The 23,120-nt window shown below is 43.4% G+C and overlaps 2 protein-coding genes across 2 annotated transcripts; one reads left to right on the forward strand and one right to left on the reverse strand.

Moving 5' to 3' along the window:
* The first annotated feature begins 10,185 nt into the window (after positions 1-10,185).
* LOC116910103 (olfactory receptor 1361-like) lies at positions 10,186-11,109 on the forward strand. The gene has a single exon (XM_032913930.1). The coding sequence runs from the start codon at positions 10,186-10,188 to the stop codon at positions 11,107-11,109; it is 924 nt and encodes a 307-aa protein (XP_032769821.1).
* A 1,486-nt stretch (positions 11,110-12,595) lies between these two features.
* LOC116909803 (cytochrome c, somatic-like) lies at positions 12,596-13,247 on the reverse strand. The gene has a single exon (XM_032913498.1). The coding sequence runs from the start codon at positions 13,245-13,247 to the stop codon at positions 12,930-12,932; it is 318 nt and encodes a 105-aa protein (XP_032769389.1). The 3' UTR covers positions 12,596-12,929.
* Between the last annotated feature and the right edge of the window lie 9,873 nt (positions 13,248-23,120).

Raw genomic sequence — 23,120 nt, forward strand, 5'->3', positions numbered from 1 at the left:
GATAATCAAGCTCATCCCCAAAGAACTTTCACAAAACAAGTCCACTTCCCCCATATCCTAATAAGTTTTCTCCTCCACTGTCTCTCCTGAATGGTGGGCTAGAGGAGAGGTTGAACCCATATTAAAAGTAGGTTGCCAAAAATATATGCCTATGGAAACCCATGTCACGTCTCTAGCTAGAAGGTTGCTGTGGTGTGTGTGCACACAGCTTCTAGACTCTTCCAGCAGCAGCTTCTCACATGTGGACTCTAGTTCCACCAATTGCAGGTCTGTGTGTGCAGTCTCCTCAGTTAATCATGAGCTCACCACTGAGCTTCTGGTCTCTGGTGGCTGTGCTCTTCTAAGACTAGAGTAAGAACAGCTCTATCTCTGAGGCAAGGTCACTCAGAACTTTTGAAGTTTGTTATGGCTACCGAGAGCTGTCCTGAAGCCAGCACAAATTGTCTGGAATAGCCATGACTAGAGCACGGTCTCTTGAGAAGTTCTGACTTCAGCAGCCTATCTCAGCTACATAGCAACTTTGAGGCCAGTCTGGGATACATGAGGTTCTGTCTTTAACTAATTAACTAACTAACCAACTAACTAACCAACCAACCAACCAATTAACTAACTAACCATATATCTAACTAACTAACTAACTAACTAACTAACTAAATAAATAAATAAATAAATAGTAATTGTTTGATGGACAGCTCTTGTTCAAGATACCTGGGCAGAAGGGCAGGGTCTGACCATTGCCAATCAAAGGGTCAAAACAGTTCAGTTCCCAAGAACCCAGCTGTTCTGGCTAGTTTAATGTCAACTTGACACAAACTTAGAGTAAACTGAAAGGAGGGAACTTCAACTGGGAAAATGTCTACATATTATCCAGCTATGAGGCATTTTTTTTTCTTTTTTAAAAGGTATTTTTATTCTCTGAGAATTTCATGCAATATATTTTGACCACATACAGCCTTTACTCCTTCCTCAACCCTTCCAGGGTCTACCCCTCCTCCACTCCCTCCCAACTCCATATCTTCACCTTTGTTTATTTTAATAACCCACAGAGTCTAATACGCGCTGCCCATGTACTCCTGAGTATGGGGCATTTGTATTTTCTTAGTATTGATTGGAAGTGGTGTCATTCCTGGGCTGATCCTGGGTTCTATAAGAAAGCAGGCTGAGCAAATCATGGGAGCAAGCCAGTAAGCAGTCCTGTCATGGCTTCTGCATCAGCTCCTGCCTCCAGGATCCTGTTCTATTTGAGTTCTCGTCCAGACTTCCTTCAATGATAAACAGTGCTGTGGAAGTGTAAGCTGAATAAACCCTTTCCTCCACAAGTTTCTTTGGTCACTGTGTTTCATAACAGTGACAGTAACCCTAACTAAGACACTAACTTAATTAAAGGAAAGCGAATATTAAAGAGTGCCTACATTAAAGGCCTTCTGAACATTGTTGGTGTTCATAACTTTATATAACAGGACTTGATGCTCAAGCAAAGCTTTCGGGAGAGTTGTGATTTTCTATCTGAGTCAATGGGAAATTGAGAAGTAACAGACAACAAAACTTAGAGCCATGAAAATTAGAATCTAGAGAACTCCAGCCCTGCAAACCCACTGTGGAATATAAGAAGTTTCATTGAATTCTGGACCCAGAGAAACAGTAACTGAAAGGACTGTGTGCAGAGCCCAGGGTTTTATTTGGCTGTTTTTAGGGTTGAGTCTTCTTGTGTTTTCCATTCTAGATTAAAACTCTTGTGTTCAGCAATCCTCCTGCCTCAGGTGCCAAATAACTAGTACTGCTGGTGTCTGAGCTTCAAAAGTTGGATGTGAATGACACTCATCTGATGGTATAAAGACAGATTATTGAAAGTGTAGTTAAGAATTATGTAGGTCGTGCTGGAGAGATGACTCAGTGGTTAAGAACACTGACCGCTCTTCCAGAGGACCTGAGTTCAATTCCCAGCAACCACATGGTGGCTCACGGCCAACTGTAATGGGATCTGATGCCCTCTTCTGGTGTGTCTGAAGATAGCAACAGTGTACTCACATAGAAATAAATAAATCTTTTTGAAAAAATGACGTAGGTTTAGTAGTGTTGCTTGTAGGTTCTCCTCTAAGAATCATGCTATCACTAGCTCTGGGTAGTTGGTTAGCTTTTGAGTAGCATGACTTTTCTGTTTGTGAGCAAATCCTGAGTCCAATTTAGAAAGCTGCTGGTTACTGCCAAGGTAAGCATGTCACTACAGTATCCTTAGGAATATGGTGCTATTAAGGTCACTCTTCCTTACAACAGAGGAGATCAACACAGAAGACCACAACCAATCAGAATGTACAATCATGGAGCCCAGTTGAAATGGATACATCTACAAGACAACTCCTGTGTCCAAGGCTCAGGAAACATTTGGCAAGAGGGGACAGAATGTTTAAGATCAGGGAGTTTTCTATGAGATTGTGTCTCTTGGAAAAGTAAGAAGATACACTCATAAAGTCTCACATACATGATTGCCTAAGTAGTAAGATGAATAAGGACAACAACAGACTCATGAAAGTGGACTGGGGAAAGCCCAGGAGACCTCAATGCTATACAAACAACTACAGGCAACTAAGGGATGCCAAGAGCAGAAGAGATTGTCTTACACACACACACACACACACACACACACACACACACACACACAGAGAGAGAGAGAGAGAGCTGCTGTGTGTGTATTTGTTTGCATATATGCATATAACAAAAATTAATGAAACAAAAGAGGCCATGAATTGAAGGAGAACAAGAAGGTTTATATGGGAGAGTTTGGAGGAAGGAAAGGGAAGGGGGAAATTATGTAATTGTATTATAATTTCAAAAGATAAAAGAAATATTTTTAAGTTGAATGAGAGGAGAATAGAGGATTAAGATGTAGGAAAGTCAATGACATTATTAAAGGATCAAGAGACAAAGGGGAAGCCATTCTCTATCCACATGTGTCCCATGTGAATTATCTTAGAAACTCATTATTTACTAGAAAGCTATATTGTTGTGCCCATGACATGCTGGTTAATTCTACACAAACTTCTTGGTTTTCATTCTTCTTCATGTGAGTGCCTACTTCTGTGCATCTGTCTATCTTCCTGAATCATTTCTCTCCAGCTTCCTGTACAGAGAGACACCAGAAGAAGGAAGAGATTCCTGCAGGAGTCTGTAGGCAGACTCCTCCTGGTCCTGGTTGTCTCTCTGTGAGGAACTCATGAGTAAGAAGAACAAGGTCCCAAGGAGGGTCCCTGGTGCCCTCTTCCCTCAGAGGCAGATACTGTACCAAAGTGGCATCTTGCTCCCCAGTGGTAGCCACATTGTCTGGTGACTTACCTCCCAAGACCTGAGTTAATAGAGACCAGACCTGGCCCTTTCTTTCCTCAGCCTAGACTCCAGAGAGACTGTGTGTACTCCTTTCCACACGCAATTCCTATTTACTATTAATTAGCCTTTGGGGAGTTGTCTCTTGGTGTGCCAATTAAACAACTTTAAAAAAAGTTTGATGTCAGCTCAGTGGATGTTGAAACAGTCATCCCTCAATGCTGCACAGTCCCCCAGACACTGCTCTCCCAGAGGGACCTGTGACTGTGGCACATTAGGGCCACTGGAGTCTCATGGAATCACCTCCCTTACACATGTGCACCAAGGCTATGAGCTTGCCAGGCCTATGTCTGTTACAAGCAGAAGAAGCCTCCATGCTATGGGCTGCCTATTATGACCTTCTGGAAATTATTGCTCTGTGGTAGTTTGACTCCTGGGTCTTCAAGGCATGGGCAAAGCTTTCTGGAACTTTCTTTCACACAAAGTCAATGAATGTTCAGTGGATGGCTTTGTTCTGGGCATTGCCCTCTTGCCATGTGGACTTAGATGTTGGCTTTGTCTACTTCCTGAGCTGAGTCCTGAACTTGGCTGTCTAGACTGAGTTCTCCTATTTATGTCTGAACATGTTTCCAAATACCTGGCCAGTGTGTGTGTGTGTGTGTGTGTGTGTGTGTGTGTGTGTGTGTGTGTGTGTGTGTGTGTGTGTGTGTGTGTGTGATAAAGCTCTGGGGCACCTTGTTCTGTAGAAAGGGAGTGATTTCCAAGAAGTGGGAAGGAAAGGGAGGAGACAGGGGAAAGGGGTGAAGAAAAGACCAGAGAAAAAAGAGGGATAAGGCTTGCCAAAAAGACACAGAAGCCAGAACGAAGGTGCTCCCCATGGCTAACAGACAACAGATAGAGTGTGGAAGAGTCCAAATTCTGAAATTTTAACATCCCCACCCCCAAGCCTGAGACTTTTTGGATGCGGACAGGATACAGAAATCCTTCAGGTGACCTAGTGTTCCCTGAAACAGGCACACTAAAGACACTGTGTAAAATCACCTCAGGCTACGTATGCACATGCAGGGGACCCATGAAACTAACACAGAGCTTCATGTTTACGCTGGGACCCCATTCCCATGGCGTTTCATTATCTATGTGCAAATATCTCAAGATTTGAAGAATTTGAAACACTAAACACTTCTGTTCCCAAACACGAAATGTATATTTCTCTCCATTTAGATATAAACACACATTATAAAGTTTTTACAATCAAACCCGTGAGCAGTCTAAAAGTTCTGCAAGTTATAATAGAAAATCTAGAAATACATAAAGATGCAAAATGGTGGAGCAGTTATCTCTAGGGTCTTCTGCTCAAAATAATCAGTAAAGATAAAGAGGGCTGGAGAGATGGCTCAGAGGTTAAGAGCACTGACTGCTCTTCCAGAGGTCCTGAGTTCAAGTCCCAGCAACCCTGTACTAGGAGGTCAGGACAGGCGTTTCATGAGGTTTGGTTCATCCTAGGCTTCATAAGGAGTTCCAGGCCACTCCAAGCTACTTAGCAAGACACAATTGTTAAAATGCAAAAGTAAATAAGAAAACAAAACCTTACGATTATTTATTGGAAACAACTATTCTTCCAAAATGAAGAGAAAATTAAGGTGTTTCTGGATTAGCACACACTGAGGAGTGCATTTTCAGTAAATTTGTACAATATATAGTAAAAGGAAACCTTTAGGCTGAGACGAAAGTGTGCTAGACATTGATGGTGGTAAACACACAGGCTGGTGATTATTGTGCTTGGGCCAACAATTCTCCCTTTCTATGTGATTCAAAGGCCAATGCATAAAATATTAATTATGCATTGATATTAGTTGTCGTACAATGTATAAAGATGTAATATGTGACCCGGATAAAAGGGAGAGACAGCAACGTTTATGAACTCATTTGAACCCAAGATATTGAGTCTTAAGTTGGTTTTACTCAGGCAAGGTTGTTAAAAGATTGAGATGTTAATTTCAGTTTTCAAAATAATAGTCAAGAAAACAACTTGAAATACAAAGAAAAAGAGATGAGAGGATCAAAGTAGAATGATACAAAAACAAAACAAAAAAAAAGAATCAACTGAATAACAAAAATTGACAATAAGAACTGAGAAACCAAGGATAAGACATGGAAAAAGCAACTTAATGGTAGAGGTAAACCCTTCTTTCATGGTAATCCTATTAAATGTAAATGAATTAAATTAGTTTTGATAAGCCGAGATGCATTTCAAAAAATATCCTTCTGCACTGAAGTTCTCACAGGCATCTGTAATCAGTGTGTGTGTGTGTGTGTGTGTGTGTGTGTGTGTGTGTGTGTGTGTGCAGACAGCATGCAGTAAGGTAATTGTTAGGAAGATGGGTTTGGGGTAGGGAGGTGGAGGAAAGGTAGAGAGGATGAGAGGATCTGGAGTGTGAAAATGCCCTAAACTCAGTATTTACGTATATGAAATTGTCAAAGGAAAAAAAAAACAAGGCTGGCATAGAATCCCCATGTAAATTGTATCCTGCTACCTGAAGTACTCTTATAATGTAGGGGAGGCGGGCATTTATTGTATTTTGTAGCCATATCTGGGCTACTGTAAAGGTCCTTGCTATGACAACTTAAAACTATCGCTTTATATATTTGGATAAGAGGGCAGGAAAAACATGGTTTAGTTAGTAAAGATGCTTGCTGGTAAGCTCTGGGCTCACTGGGTCCCCAGAACCAACACAGTAGAAGGAGAGAACCAGCTCTGACCTGCATATGTGCCCTCGATCACCTACACATACACAGGAAAGAAGGTGGAGAGGAAGAAAGGATAAAACAAGGCTGGAGGGACAAAGCACCTTGCCTGGCATGTGTGAAGCTCTGGTTTAAAACCTCAGCACAGCAATAAAATAATAAAATAAAAATAGTGAAGACAGCATGCTCACATTAATTGATGATAAATTAGCAAAATTATCCAGTGACAATTGAGTCGTCCTCACTGTCTACTTGGGGCTTGAATAGTGGCTCTGTCTTGAGAAGTACTCTAGTATCCCAGTAGACATCTAAATAGAGTAAAACTTGGGGCCGAAGAGGAGGATGATGGGTTAAGAACACTTGTTGCTCTTCTGGAGGACCCAGGATGAACCCTCAGCCCCCACATGGTGCTTGCTAATGTCTCTAACTCCAGTGACACTCCTAGCTCCTCCATCATTGCACGCATGGTACATAGACGTGAAAAGGCTCATATGCATAAAAAATAAAAATTAAAAACAGCAAAAAAAATGTATCTCCAAGGGTTTTCAGTTTCTATTTTGTGTGTACTGCATTTCCCATCTCAGAGTTTACAACTGGCTTTGGATATAAGCTACTTCCTCATGAGAGTGTGTGATGCTTTGTATATACTCAGCCCAGGGAGCAGCACTATTAGGAGGTGTGGCCCTGTTGGAATAGGTGTGTCACTGTAGGTGTGGGCTTTAAGACCCTTATCCTAGCTACCTGGAAGCCAGTATTCTGCTAGCAGCCTTCAGATGAAGATGTAGAACTCTCAGCTCCTCCTGCACCGTGCCTGCCTGGATGCTGCCATGCACCTGCCTTATGATGATGGACTGAACCTCTGACCCTGTAAGGCAACCCCAATTAAATGTTGGCCTTATAAGAGTTGCCTTGGTCATGGTGTCTGTTCACAGCAGGAAAACCCTAACTAAAACATAGTACATCTCTTCTCTGCCCTTTCTCTCACTGGCTTGTCAAAGAACAGGAAAGGAAAGAGAGGCAAGGAGGCCATGTCTGTACCAGTGTTTCATAAAAATTGATTTCAGGACAATATTTTCAGTGTTCAGACAGAACACAAACAGGGAGCATTTAGTATTTGTCCCTAGTGGGGACCTCCAGGGAATGGGCCCTAGGGGTGCCCCAGTGTGTTAGTCATTGTCACGGCAACCATGATCACCAGGGGTGGTGAGTCTATTAATTTACTCACTGAAGCTTGACCATAGACAGCCATGCATCACTTCTAGATGCTCTCCATTGGTGAATGCCCCACAAATGAATTGGCCCAAATCTTGCACCAAGCATGGAATCCACAGAGATGAGAATTATGTGAAAGCCACAGACGACACAGACAGTAACAGGTGAGTCAAACTGGGCAGGTAAATGGGCATCTCGGCATCAGACAGGATCACTGAGCCACAACCCAGGGAATGTATGTGGTATAAACTAGGTCCAGGATCAGAGGGAGCTTCTTGGTCAACACTCAGAACTTTGTCAAGATGTGCTGCTGCCCACCAAGAACAGGGCAGTCTCTCCCCAAGACTTTTCCTGATAGGAAAAGGAAGGGGGCCAGTTAGGTTTAGCAGGGCAAGAAACAAAGACTGCAGTTTACTGAGAAGCTTGGCCAGATGTAGCCAACCAAGAGGTGGGAGGGAGGAGAAGGAAGAGAAGAAAGATAGGGAAGAAGTAGGAAGGAGAGAACAAGAGCGTGAGAGTGACAGGGGGTGGGGAGGAGATGGAGTGAGAGTGAAATTGAGGGAGAAAGAGACATAGAGAAACAGAGACACTGAAAGATAGTCTCTGGGTAAATTCTCCAAACGTCTGCCTTGGTATTTCACTTTTATGTCTATTCATTGTGATCTGTGATCACACGAGGAATGTGCTTCTGACTAAAGCTACTTGGATACTTAGTCCCATGGAGGGACAGTGGTTGATTCTGGCCCAGGGAGTAACATCCTGCATTTGGAGATTCAGGGTCACCAGCACCCAATGATGTAGACACATCAGGCATTTCAAACACAGCCACACATCCTGTGACTCCCAAAAGATTAATGTAAGTCAACTAAATGTACATGTCAAAGGTAGTATTGGAGACCTCTCTCTCTCTCTCTCTCTCTCTCTCTCTCTCTCTCTCTCTCTCTCTCTCTCTCTCTCTCTCTCAAATCTTCAAAGGAGCTGAGTAAGATTTATAAGATATGTGGTGACTCTCCAGTCACAGCAGGAGGAACCATGGTGTAGTGGGTTCCCTACCGAATCAGAACATGACACTTTAAACCATGAAATGTACAATTCCAACACAACTGAACAGATCCCTCTTGCCATGCTACTCTCTCTCCCAGGGAAGCCATCTGCCATGAAGACCAGCATAGTATAAGCAACAGCCAGCACACTCCCTTTCTGCCTCATGACCTATCCCACAACCTCCCCTGACCCCTGACCTCTCAGTTCCATGTCCCCCTCGCTTTACCTGTGACCCATTGGCACTGTCTTCTAGCTTATCCACTGTGGTTCTAGATGATAGTGCGGGTAAGATGAGCTTACATCTCTGCACTGTGCTCCTGTTTTCACCAATTTCACTCACATGGGCTGGCACCTCACTGTCTCTATGATGTACATCTTTAGCCAACCCCACCAGGGCTCTCTCTGCTCTGGACGATCCAATACCTTCTTTTGGCTCCATAGACAGTACACTCAGCTGTACATATACACACAGAGACATACACAATAAATAAAGAAAGAAAGACAGAGAGAGGGAGGGAGGGGGAGAGAGAGAGAGAGAGAGAGAGAGAGAGAGAGAGAGAGAGAGAGAGAGAGAGAGAGAATCCTCAACAGTAATTCATTCAATTGTATCTGCCCTTCTTCTTGGGATGCAGGAAGTTGTTGGAGCTTGTGTGGAACTAGAGCAGTAGACCAAGAGCTGTGATCTAGGGTGAAAATGGCTTTGCGGTAGATAAAATGCTGAGAGTTTAAAACCAGTACACAGACTTATCGAAGCCCAAGGACATCCCAAAATTCTAAGAAAAGAGCATAGCTGCAAATACAAGTGCACTTTTGTAGGACAGCCTTTAACTAACACTTTGCTGTGTGGTTAAACTGCCGACAAATGGCAGCTGTATGCAGCACAGCAGAGAGATTGCCAGTTGGGTACTTCAACCCACAATCCCCAGTGCTGAGACCCCTAAGAGTGGGGGGATAGCAAATCGCTTGAGTCCATGATATCAAGACCAACCTGAGTGCCATAACAATGCTATGTGTACCTGCTAGTTTTGTGTCAACTTGACACAAACTAGAGCCATCAGGTAGGACAGAGTTTCGGTTCATGGAGGCATTTCCTCTATGGGGCAATCCTGAGCATTTTCTCAATTAGTGATCAATGACAGAGGGCCTATTGCCCTGTGAGTGGTTCCATCCCTGGTCTGGTGGTCCTGGGTTCTATAAGAAAGCAGGCTGAGAAAACCATGGACAGCAAGCCAGTAAGCAGCATTCCTCCATGGCCTCTGCCTCAGCTCCTCCCCCCAGGTTCTAGCCTTGTTTGAGTTCCTGTCCTGGCTTCTTTCAATGCTGGACTATGATCTGGAAGTGCAAGCTGATTAAATTCTTTCCTCCTCAGCTTACTTTTTGGTCATGGTGTTTGGTCATAGTAACCCTAAGACATCCTATCTCAAAAATATATAGCTTGTGTGCACACACGTGTGCATGTGCACACAGACACACACACACGTATGTGTGTTTATATGGTAAAAGGAAAATCACTAGATTATTTTGAATTCTCCTTTTTAATGTGTAATTGATTAATTGCATGACAGCTTCTATAGGTTTCTTTATCCATAAAGTGAATTATATTACCTCAATCATTAGACTAAATTTAATATTGTGTGTGGGGGGGAAGCAATCAAGTTTTGACAAATCAGTAGGAGTAGTTTACAAAGCAATAGCCACTTATAAGTGAAACATGTTGAAACTAACCAGGACTTTGTTTAAAATGACAAAAGAGACAATTCAGTTTCAGTTAGTTCTCAATCAATCACTAAACTCTTTTAAATTTTATGTTTTTGCTCAAATGCTAGCAAATGATCTGACTGCATGACAAAACTGTCCTCCACAGACATGGATGGGGACAATCAAACAACAGTCACAGAATTCATCCTCCTGGGACTCACTGGACAGTCCGAGAAAGAAGAGATTGTGTTTGGAATGTTCTTGTGGATGTACTTGGTCACCATTTCTGGGAACCTTCTAATCATCCTGGCCATCAGCTGTGACCCTCATCTCCACACACCCATGTACTTCTTCTTGGCCAACCTGTCCAGTGTTGACATTAGTGCTCCATCTGTCATTGTCCCCAAGGCACTGGTGAATCATATGCTGGGAAGCAAGTCCATCTCTTACATGGGGTGTATGATCCAGATCTATTTCTTCATCACGTTCAGCAACATGGATGGCTTCCTCCTGAGTGTGATGGCCTATGACCGATATGTGGCCATCTGTCACCCACTCCACTACACCATGATGATGAGACCCAGACTCTGTGTCCTCCTGGTGGCCATATCATGGGTCATCACAAACCTGCATGCTCTCTTGCACACTCTCCTCATGGTTCGACTCACCTTCTGTTCCCACAATGCAGTGCACCACTTCTTCTGTGACCCCTACCCTATCATGAAGCTCTCTTGTTCTGACACCTTTATCAATGACCTGATGGTCTTCACCATTGGTGGACTGGTATTTCTGACTCCATTTACATGCATTATTGTTTCCTATGCCTACATCTTCTCTAAGGTTCTGAAGTTAAAATCTGCCCATGGAATAAGGAAAGCCCTGTCTACATGTGGGTCTCACCTCACTGTGGTCTCCCTCTTCTATGGGGCGATCCTGGGCATCTATATGCATCCTTCATCTACATACACAGTACAGGACACAGTGGCCACCGTCATCTTCACAGTGGTAACACCCATGGTCAATCCCTTCATCTATAGCTTGAGGAATCGTGACATTAAAGGGGCTCTGAGGAAGATAATTCTCCGACCTTAGTATTTGAAGAAAATTTTTTATTTATTTGTTTATTTTATATGAGTACACTGTAGCTGTCTTCAGACACACCAGAAGAGGTCATCAGATCCCATTACAGATGGTTGTGAGCCACCATGTGGTTGCTGAGATTTGAACTCAGGACCTCTGGAAGAGCAGTCAGTGCTCTTAACCACTGAGCCATCTCTCCAGCCCAGTATTTGAAAATTTTAGGACTGAGAGGACATTGTGCTTTGTTCATCTTTACAGAGAAAACAATGTATATAGGTCCACACCTCACTGTAACCATTCCTGGAATTAAGGCTATGTGATCATGATCGCCTTTTAAATATGAAATTGACAAGAGGTTATTATGCCCCCAAAAACAATTTCTTATGTTTTTAAAGGGCTAGTTTTTGGTTCTTTTTTTTTTTTTTTCGGAGCTGGGGACCGAACCCAGGGCCTTGCGCATACTAGGCAAGTGCTCTACCACTGAGCCAAATTCCCAACCCCAAAGGGCTAGTTTTAAAACGTATTCACTTTATAGTCAAGGAAATTTGAAGTTTGGACATATTTGAAATTATTTGTCTGGGGAAAGTTTCAACAATCATCTAAGGCAAAGCTCCTATAGTGTACCAAGGACTTCAGAGGACTAACAGAGGACCCTCTTCAGAGTTTCAGGTCCCCAGAGGCCTCAGTTATCCTGGTGACTTACATAGAAAGACTAGTTTTCTTGGGCCTTAATAACTATGGGCTGTTAACTACAGAATGGTCATCTCTATTGTAAGGGTTCCTTCATTGCTGTCGGGAGCAGAGGGAACCCTGAGTAAATGTGCTTTGTTGGCACAGGCACAGCCATGTAGAGGAGTCCGTGGAGAGGCAGGTAAGGCTCAATTGGACTGGTAAAGCTTTCCTTGGGAATGCACGTGTGAGTGAGTGACCAGCGTGTGCAATGATTACCAACTATAGCTTTCTCCTCCAGCATGTTGCAGCTTGACACTCCTCACCTACAGAGAGCTCCTATGGAGATTAGCTAACCACTATCCCTATGGAGTAGGTAATAAACACACTGAGGTTCTGAGGGGTGGTGATAGTAGGTGCCCTCCATCAGGGTGAGCACACCTCCACCTGATCCCACCTTTACATGGGCCTGCCCTTTCTCCATTGCTTCATCACCATGTGTCAGGGTTCCAGGATCCAAGCTGCACCAGGTGACAGTTCCTTTCTATTTGGATGCCCCTTCCTGTGTCTTATGCCTATCATAGCTCAGGTTACAGTTCTTTTTTTTAAATGTTAAATACTCTTTATTTGATATCATACATAAACCACAGTAAATGCCTTTCAGTGGTGAAAGGCAGCATCATTGATGTAGGGAATTCTAATTAAAACAGCATTGTCAAGAATAGTTCCTTCCTGGTGTTTAGCATTGCCTGTCAGAGGCCGGTGAACACACACTGAAGCATGGGTGAACCTTCTTGTTTCTGAGACAGTGACAGAATTTTCCCAGTGTTTAAACGTATTCATATACCCAGTTATATAAATCTAAGTATAAAACCATTCAATAGGTTTGAGGCAACACCCCCATATTTATGGAAAGTAAAACATTACTAATTAAGTCCAATCTTATCTTGAGAAAGGGAGAGCAGGGATAGCATGTATACAACTGGAAGTGTTACTTTAAAAAAGATCACATCCACTTTATGACAAGTCAGTTTTACTTAAATCGGGGCTGTCCAACAAAAACATTGTTCGCCATTCATGATCTGAATTTGGTGTATGAATTAAATTATGGTATACATTAAAAGTCATGAGACATTTGTTTTGTAATAAATAAGGCAGTGGAATTACTCATTAGTAGCCTTTTTAAGATAAGCTATTAGGTCCGCCCTTTCTCCCTTCTTCTTAATTCCAGCGAAGATCATTTTTGTTCCAGAGATGTACTTTTTGGGATTTTCCAAATACTCCATCAGGGCATCCTCTCCCCAGGTGATGCCTTTGTTCTTGTTGGCATCTGTGTAAGAGAATCCAGCAGCCTGGCCTGTCTTCTGCCCAAGCAGACCATGGAGGTTTGGTCCAGTCTTATGCTTGCCTCCTTTTTCCACAGTGAGGCACTGGGCACACTTCTGAACAAAAATCTTCTTGCCTTTCTCAACATCACCCATTTTAAATTCGGTCCAGGCTGGTCAACACCACAAACAATCAGACTCTTGGACAGACGTCCCGCTCTCTAGGTTACAGTTCTTTATGAGCTCTCCAAGATACACACATTCACACAACCTGAGCTTTTTGGTGTTTCCTACTGAGCACAGGTACTAGACAGGGATGGGCAGTAGAAGCTTCAGATAGCATCTGCGTCCCAGATGCAATCCTCACTGTCCCTTCCAGTCTCTGCTGGAATCAGAGATTATATTAAAGTTGAAGTGTCCTACATTACTATGGCATCTTAGGGACATAGGGACATACATAACAAGAAGAGTAAGGAGCTGGTGAGATAGCTTGCTATATAACCTGACCACTTGGGTGGATCCCTGGATCACACAATGATCAGAGAAAAATGATACTCAAAAGATGTCCCCTGACCTCCATACATGTTCTGTGCCACACATGGACCCCACTCTCCAATAGTAAAATAATCAAAAAGGAGGATGAGGACAGTCAGTGTATTTGTCAAAGGATAATGAGTCAAAAGGAGGAAAAAAAATCACTTTACCTCCAACCTGTTGGTAAATCATGATTTGTCATAGCGAATGTTATGCTCAGAAGGAGTAAAAGAGTGTATATAGTTGAAATATATTATATACACTTGTGAAAAAGTCATACTGAAACTCATCATCCTTTATAGATAGTATCTGCTAATTAAAAAAAAAAACAATAAAAGCTTTAAAAAGAAGTGGGAATATGCAAGACCTCCATAAAGGACCCAGGCAATTTTTTTCTAAGGCTTGAGTTAGTAGACTTCAGGCCTAGTCCAAGAGCCCCTTTTCCCTCAGCCTAGACACTGAGAGCACCATAGGGACAATCTCTGTCTAGAACTAATAAGCCTTTGGAGACTAACTATTTGTAAACCAATGAAAACAGGAGAAACGTTTGACCTCAGTGGTTGTCAAAATGGCTGTCCCTCCCTCTGTACAGTTCTCCAGACACCCCTGTATCTGGACAAACCAGAGATCATGGATTGTCCTGGGTCAGGACATATAGAGCCCCATGAATCACCTCCCCCGGGCTCTCCAAGTGTTCATTCTACAGCTAGACCCATAGCTGTCTATCAATGTCCCAGTGAGGCTGGGGATGCAAACTCCCAGAGACCATTATGGTTCTTCTGCTGGTGCTGCAGGGCAGAAGCAAAGCTTTCTGCTTTTGACCCTGTCAGCAGATGACTCAGTTTGGGACACAGCCTTTTTGGCTCATGATTTCCATCTATTCAGTGGATTCTGAGCCTTTTACCTGGTTGTCTAGACTGTGTGTGAGTCTCAGAGCTCTACCAGGACCATTTTCAACAGACCCTTGAAATATACCCTTGGCTGGTATGTTCATTAATTTTCTGTTGCTGTGATGAAGTGCCTTGACCAAAAATAACTTAGAGGAGAAAAGTCCCAGAAGGGTTACATGCAGAGAAAGATGGACAGAGATGACATTTCCTCCCTACAAGGAACATAGAGGAAGAACAGGGAGTGGTAACAGGTTATAAAACTCGAGACCCACACCCAGTGATAAATTTCCTCCAGCAAGGCCTTATCCCCTAAAGGTTCCATAACCTTCCAAAATAGTGCCACCAACTGGGGTCCAAGTGTTAGTGAGCCTGTTGGGGGCATCTTTCATTCAAGCCATCACATCAGGGAATGTAGCTCAGCCTAGGAATTTGCCAAGTGTTCTAGAGGCCCTAGGTTTAGTCTCCAGTGAGCTGCCACTGACCCTCTTCTAATCCTACTCAGATTCAAACACGCCATTTAGTGTTTGTACCAAAGTTCAAAGTTATGCTGTATTTCTTTCTGGTCCACCATTTCTGGTTCATGATCTTGGGGGAAAAATCTACTTAGTTTAGGTTTGTGACATCTTGGAGTATAGGTCAAGGGAGGGAAGGAAGGAATGAGCTGTGGGAAGACACCCACAAAGTCAACCCAAATGAACTCCAGATAGTCAGAGCCAGAACCATTTATCAAGAAGTAAATGTAGTATTACAGTGTGAGTACCCTGGCAAGAAAATCAAAGCCCTAAGATAACCCCAAAATCTCATATTGACAAGTACCAACATGATACTACAGGTAGAAAATTCCATAACTGACCTTACCAGGCAGATAGCAATCAAAACGTGGGTGCACTAAAATATTGTATGAAGTTACTTTTCGGTTATATGTGTAAGTTACATATAAAACACAAATATTCATTTTACATTTATGATTAGTCGCATTCCAAGTTGTTTTATTATACAGAGAAAAATACTATGAAATACGAGAAAACCTGAAGCCTGAAATACGATTGATCCCAGGCGTTTTGGACCCAAGATATCCAACTTGTATTGCATTGTGACTTAAAACATGAAATAGATTTCAGAAGTCCTACTGATTAAAATAATTATTTGAGTAAGCAAAGCGATGAATAGGAACAGGTTTTGCATATAGGAAAAATTCCAAATGGGATGGGTATCCTGTAGTGGTTTGGATAAAAATGGCTCCCCAAGGACCATGTTCAAATGATTATTCACCAAGGGGTGGAACTGATTGAGAAGGATTACAAGGATTAGGAGGTGTGGCCTCCTTGGAGGAGGTGTGGCCTTGTTGGAGGAGGCAGGCCATTGGGGGTGGCTTTGAGGTTTCAAAGGCTCATGCCAGGCCCAAACTCTCTTTCTGCCTTTGGATCAGGATAGAGCTCTGAGCTATTTCTCCAGCACTGGGAGGGGAAAGATGCCTTAATAACTCATAGGCACCAGGAAGGAGAACCTGGGCAAGTATATTTACTCCCTCTACCACCATGTTCATTCTGTCCAGGAGTCGAACCCATAACTGAAAGAATTTTTTTCTGGCTCATTGCAAGTAGTTTTTAGAAGCTGCATTACCTACCAAACCAAAGAAAAATCCTTAGGGAGAGATGTAGTGAGACCATCCAGACAGGAGTTGGGGAACCCTGTGATCATCTACCGCATTAAATTATTGTTGGGATTCACCATTAAGTCCCATGGGTTAAAGGGACACAGACAGAAGAATAAGAGGATTTATGCTCATTTCTCCTCCCACTCCCATATTTCTCACCCACTAAAGCCGAGTGAAAGCTATGAAGCCATGCCACAGACAGAACCCCTCCTGGCAATTCTAAGCCAGTGGATGGAAAGGCAGTGCTTTTGGGACTGTGTTCTTATATCCACCCCAGAGTTCAAGGCTGGACACAGTGCCAATTTGCTTCTGGGGAAGATGCTTCCAGACAAGAAGGCCCTCGTGAAATCTTTGGCATGTTTCCTTTGCTCAGTAGGTGAATATCGCTTAGTACGAGAATGCAAACAAACACTATGCACATGGCTTCCCTGACTCTCTGGCAAGAACTGCAGGATACATTTTAATAAAAAGATGTCTAGGCACTGCAGGAGACCATGAAACTTCTTCCAAGTACAAAGTAGATATAAGATGTAATGATTACATCTGTCACAATGGCATCTAATATCACACGGTTCCCTGGAAACTAGAAAGGTATGTACGTTCCAGTGCCCAAAAGTTGGGGGATTGAAAATCCTAATCAGAATGCTGTGGTGCTGGGATGCTGGGATGCTGTGATGCTGTGATGCTGTGATGCTGTGTTGTTGTGATGCTGTGATGCTGTGATGCTGTGATGCTGTGATGCTGGGATGCTGGGATGCTGGGATGCTGGGATGCTGGGATGCTGGGATGCTGTGATGCTGTGATGCTGGGATGCTGGGATGCTGGGATGCTGTGATGCTGTGTTGCCGTGATGCTGTGATGCTGTGATGCTGTGATGCTGTGATGCTGTGATGCTGTGATGCTGTGATGCTGGGATGCTGGGATGCTGGGATGCTGGGATGCTGTGATGCTGTGATGCTGTGATGCTGTGTTGTTGTGATGCTGTGTTTCCGTGATGCTGTGATGCTGTGATGCTGTGATGCTGTGATGCTGTGATGCTGGGATGCTGGGATGCTGGGATGCTGGGATGCTGTGATGCTGTGATGCTGGGATGCTGGGATGCTGTGATGCTGTGATGCTGTGATGCTGGGATGCTGTGATGCTGGGATGCTGTGATGCTGTGATGCTGGGATGCTGGGATGCTGGGATGCTGGGGTGCTGGGATGCTGGGATGCTGGGATGCTGGGATGCTGGGATGCTGGGATGCTGTGATGCTGTGATGCTGGGATGCTGGGATGCTGGGATGCTGGGATGCTTTGATGCTGTGATGCTGGGATGCTGTGATGCTGGGATGCTGGGATGCTGGGATGCTGGGATGCTGGGAAGCTATGATGCTGTCATTCTATGATGCTGTGATGCTGGAATACTGTGGTGCTGTGATGCTATTACTCTATGGTTGTGTGATGATGTGGTGCTGAGATGTTGTGGTGCTGGGCTGTGATGCTCTGATGATCCACCTTAATATTAGACTTTTATGGACTTAGGTTCAACATGGGAACCTACCTTTGAGCATGTCTACATATATGACTCCAAAAAAAGTTTAGCTGAGTGGATACCTACCCTGAATGTAGGAGCCACTATCCCAGGTGAGTTGAGCACCTCTCTCTCTGCTTCCTGACTGTAATATGGCTAGCTGACTCATATGCCACCATCATCGTGTTTCTCTATGATACACTGTGTCCCCTCAAACCAGGAGCCAGAACAAACCATTCCTCACCCTACTTTAGTCAGACATTTTGTCATAGAAGTAAGAAGAGACACTGAAGAGCAGAACCCGGTCCCGTGTCCCTTTCCTGAAATTCTCTAGCTCTCGGTGTCAATCAAATCTCCCCAAACTTTATTTTATTTTATTATTTTTTTCCATTTCATCCAACTTCAAACAAATATACTATAACTACACACTAGTTGGGTCCACTGCCAAATAGGATCTGTGCTCTTCACGTTTCTCCTCATCCTTTGATAAGAGTATATGAATGAGCACGGAATATTTAGAAAGGACACGGACAACATCTCTAGTGATTCTTCAGGAGTCCCATTTCTACTGGGATTGAATTATTTTTAAGTGACCCACTTTGAATGTACTATTAATCTACAGTATGGACAATCTTCCCCTTCCTTCGTAAGTCCTTAGGGAGTCAGAGGAAGCAGACAAACTCCCTCCTGAATCACCTGTAATAAGGCACTTTGGGGCTTCTCTCATTTCTAGACATCATAAAATGAACAACATGCATTAAATGCAACTATGTTCCAGCCCTAAAGGAAAGCAAACTATTCTTCCAGGAGGCCAGGTACAGCACCATCACCACAGAGCAGTGAGAACACAGGGGCCTGCAACCTACATAGGGGTAGCCGTTGTTGTTTGCTTTTGCTTTAATTGCTCAAAGGTTCATGGCACTTGCTCTCGTGCCTGGGAACAGTCAACAGTGGAGAAGGTAAGGAATTGACCTGTGGGAGAAGTCTTAATACATATTGATGTCTAGATAATATTTTGGATGCTGTTTCATAGTGGCTTGAGAGCACTACACCTCACCAACTCTATACCAAGTGGAAAATGTGTATTCGTTCATCCCTGGAGCCAGTGCTGTGGCCCCCTTATGTCCATAGTCACCCAGGTAGCTGCACATTCTCCGTCCCAAAAGTTCCCCCAGATTTACTTTGTCCTCTACACAATGACTTTGTAAAGTGTGCTTCAGACCACACTGCCTAAGAACTCAGAGCCACCCTAAACCCCAAAACTATAGAGGTTTTAAACATGTGAGTGGGAAGGAAGTAGACCACTTTGGGGAAATGTAAGGTCCCACCCCTGATGGGAGCCATGTGTTAGAAGGGTCAGATAGGTTTCAGAAAGGGTTCCGTGGGTGGCAGGTGGAACCATTCATGTCACCTCCCAGGACTCCTGCCAAATTCCTCTGCTCAGGTGGGCAGACATGGAACATCAGTTTGCTTCCAGAGAGACAAGAGGTCGCCAGGGCCAGAATCAAGGGATAGGAATTCAGACCAGCTCAGGCAGATGGGTAATATGAGGTTGGATTTGAGGAGTTGATTTGCACCTATGCCACCTAAACCTGAGGCAAGCATGATACATGAATGGACTGGGGTTTTGAGCCTGGGTTTCCATGTTCTTATTTCATTGTATAAAACTAAGGACAGAGATGTGTGCATAGTAGAAAACTGGAGAAGGTCTGGTGAAGGAGAAAGACCCTTCAGAGTAGGACAATTGTCCAGGGCTGGTGAAAGCCCAAAAGCCCAGGTACACTGAAACATTTGCACAAACCCTAGGTTTTCAGCACATGCTCCATTTCCTGTTAGCCCTGGTGAGTTCTCTGTCCTTCCTTTTCTCATGATAAACTACTGTGGCACTAATACTCAAACCCAGTGCCTTGTGCATGTGAGGTCAGTACTTAAACACTGAATTATCCCCTTGGTCCTCTCAATGCCTCTCCCTCCACCCTATTCTTTTGTTATTGTCCCCTTGGCCACATTGTGACTTTACTCAGTGTGGGAAGGGCCTGATAGTCTATTCTGCATTCTCTTAGTGTTCTGTCTGGTAGTGACTGTGATCAAATGAAATGTAGGACAGCCTGGTAGGTGTAACTACCAATTACCAGGGTGGAGTCAGACACTGTGAACACCCCCTCCCCTTGTTTCTCACTATTGTCACCCAGACCAGGTGATGGGGGACACTGAGAAGAGCCAACTGCTCAATTTCTAGATTAACCAGGAGCCAGGATGGGAGGAGAAGCACCAGCCTCCTCTGTCTTTGTCTGCCCACTTTCTTCTTGTATAGCAGAGGAGGGGATGTGGGGATCAGGATTGGGTCCCACTCAACGTACAAGGTTCTGATCAGCCAGAAAGGGTGCTAATGTTTCTCTTGAGATTATTAAATGATGGTAGGTAATATTGACTTTCAAAGACAATATTTTTAAATTGCTTTTTATCCTGTCATATTCTCCATACATTTTCCCAGTAAGCCAATCACCACATACCTCAGACTCTTAATAATTTTGATACATCTGAACTGTCCCTTCATTGTCTTTTGTATTCTTCCTTCTTCTTCCCCTCCCTTCCTTCCTTCCTGTATGCCTTTCTACCTGTTTGTAAGTGTATGTATGAATGCATTTTTGAGACAGGGTGTCATATACCTCTAGGCTGGACTCAAATTATATGGTTGAGGATGACTTTGAATTTCTGATCCTCTTGCCTCCACCTCTCAAGTGCTAGAATCACAGGTGTTTACCACCACCCCTGGTTTGTGCTGTGCTAGGGTTCAAAGCCAGAACCTCATGGATGCTAGGCTAGTGCTCCACTGAGTTACAGCCCTGTCCTTCCTGCCAAGGCTCAAAGTAGGAACCTCAGGGACACTAGGCAAGAACTCCACTCAGCTGCAGCCCTGCCCATCTGCCTCTCCTTCAAACTTTTCACTTATGTGTCTCTTTGGAGCTTTCTGGAACATATCGGTCTTATTAGAGGACAGGATCTGGTCCTGATTATCTGGTGGTTTGACAAGGATGAAACAGCACACTGCATGTGCCCCTTCTCAATGCCTGAGTGAGCTACTGGACAAGAGCCCCTCATGTCTGCCATTTACCTTGGACCTGAATGAAAATAAAAGGTGTTCTGTAAGAATTCAAACTGTGGGGGGGTTGGGGATTTAGCTCAGTGGTAGAGCGCTTGCCTAGCAAGCACAAGGCCCTGGGTTCGGTCCTCAGCTCTGGAAAAAAAAAGATTTATTTATTTAAGAATTCAAACTGTGATGGCTGCTATGTCTGTACCAGAAGGTGGAGGCAGAGTTCAGAAGTTCAGGGTTCATCTTTGGCTATATAGCAAGGTCAAGGCCACCCTGAGCTACATCAGACCAAGTGTCGAAAAAAAAAAGAAAAAGAAAAAGAAAAAAAAAGGAAAAGAAAGAAAGAAAAAGAAAACCATTAAGAATTTCTTACATGTTTTTCTGTTTCAAATGATCAAATGAATGGTCTATATCTAAAATTGCCTTGTCTTATTTTTTGGTTGTCAGCCTAACCTTTAACAGCTGAGCTATCTCTCCAGCCCTAAAATTGCCTTTTCTTCACAGACAGAGCTCTGTCTTTTTCTCAGCTTTTAGAACTGCTTCAGCGTCTCCACCAAACTGATCACCAGGCAGAACCTAGAAAGGGTAACAGACAGGAATTGTTCACACTCTGGACATTTCCCCCGAGGACTCCAACACCAGATGAACAGGAGACCATGGTGATCAGAACCGACTGCATGGAGCAGAGAATGTTTTCTCTGCTGCCCGGGGAGTCCCCTATCTCTGCTGTGCTTCCTAGTCTACTGGGGACATGTGTAAACTTACTACAGAGGAAGGCTCTTAAGGGACACAAAGGAAGTCAGCATAGAGAACATAGAGGGCATTTTCAAAAGTACAGAGATTTTTCATTGATTATTAATGTTTCCACTTTCCTGACTGACTGATGCCCTATGAGAAGGTGTGGAGAATTGTTCTCTGGCTAAGCTTTCCCTAAGAATCAGAAATCCAGGTTTCCTATGAAACTTTTGAACTATCATCATGACTGAAATGTTTTGCAGTACATTATCAATCTCTATTCATCAGGTTCCATTGCTATAAGTCACATCTGAGGCAGTCGACTTGAGAGATGGAAGGTTGATTTGGGCTCATGCTTTTAGAGGGGTTTTGCTCCAGAGTTCACTGCCTTCTTTGTTTGTGGCCTATGGTAAGGCAGCACATGGTGGTAGGAATGTGTGATGTAACAAACCCATGCATGTGGTAGGCAGAACAAGAAATATGAAAATGGAAGGACTGGGGTCACCTCAAGCACACAACCCAGGTGCTAGAAGACCTAACAGCAGTTCAATTGCAAAAAATTGTCTGTCTGTCATTCTGTCTGTCTGTCTGTCTATCCATATATATTTGATTTCTATCTACCTATGAATCTATCATCTTTATGTACCTATCTTTTTGTGTACCACATATCTATCACCTGACTATTCAATATCACCTATCTATTATCTATCATCTCTATCTACCTATCCATGTTTGTCTGTCTATTATCCATCCATCTATCTCTATCTATCTATCTATCTATCTATCTATCTATCTATCTATCTATCTATCTATCTATCTATCTATCTATCTACCTTTCTTTCTATTTATCTATCTATATTATCTATCTATCTATCTATCTATCTATCTATCTATCTATCTATCTATCTACTATTGCTTGCATGAGTATTTTGCCTGGAGCCCAGAAGAGGTCATATATCCCCTAAAACTGGAAGTGCATATTTTGAGCTGGCATGAGTGGCCAGCACACTTATCCAGCCTAGACACTGTTCCCAGCCCAGTCCCTTCTCCTTCAAATTTTCACCACTTCCCAGCAGTTCACCCTGGAAACCACAACAACATAGAAGCCTTTGTGGAACAGTCCAGATACAAGCAAATAGAAATACACATGGTGGCAAGGTGTGACTGGTAGAAACCTGTTTACCCACCGCTGATCTGAGTAGTCACAGGCCCTGTGTTACTAGGAGGCTCCACATGTCATCCTCTTCCATGGTATCACAGAAGAAACTCCTGTAGACCTTAGACTTGTCAACACTGGCCCTGACTGAACACTGTAAGGGTCAACTCTCAATTCTAACTATATAGGACTGAATCTCATGCTTTAAATGTCTGTTTTATTTTATTTTATTTTATTTAAAAAAATTTGTGTAGGGGGAGTATGTTCAGGCAGATACTTTTGGAGGCCAGAAGAGGGCACTGGACCAATGGAACTGGAGATTCAGATAGAGGGGTTAACCTCCTGCCTTGGATGCTGGGAACTATACTCCTGTACTCTGAAAGAGTAGGAAGTCCTGTTAAGCACTGAGACCTCTCACTTTTATTTCATCAGTGGGCTTCTTATTTACAAC

The sequence above is a fragment of the Rattus rattus genome, chromosome 9 (genome assembly GCF_011064425.1).
Source record: "Rattus rattus isolate New Zealand chromosome 9, Rrattus_CSIRO_v1, whole genome shotgun sequence".
Taxonomy (NCBI): Eukaryota; Metazoa; Chordata; class Mammalia; order Rodentia; family Muridae; genus Rattus; species Rattus rattus.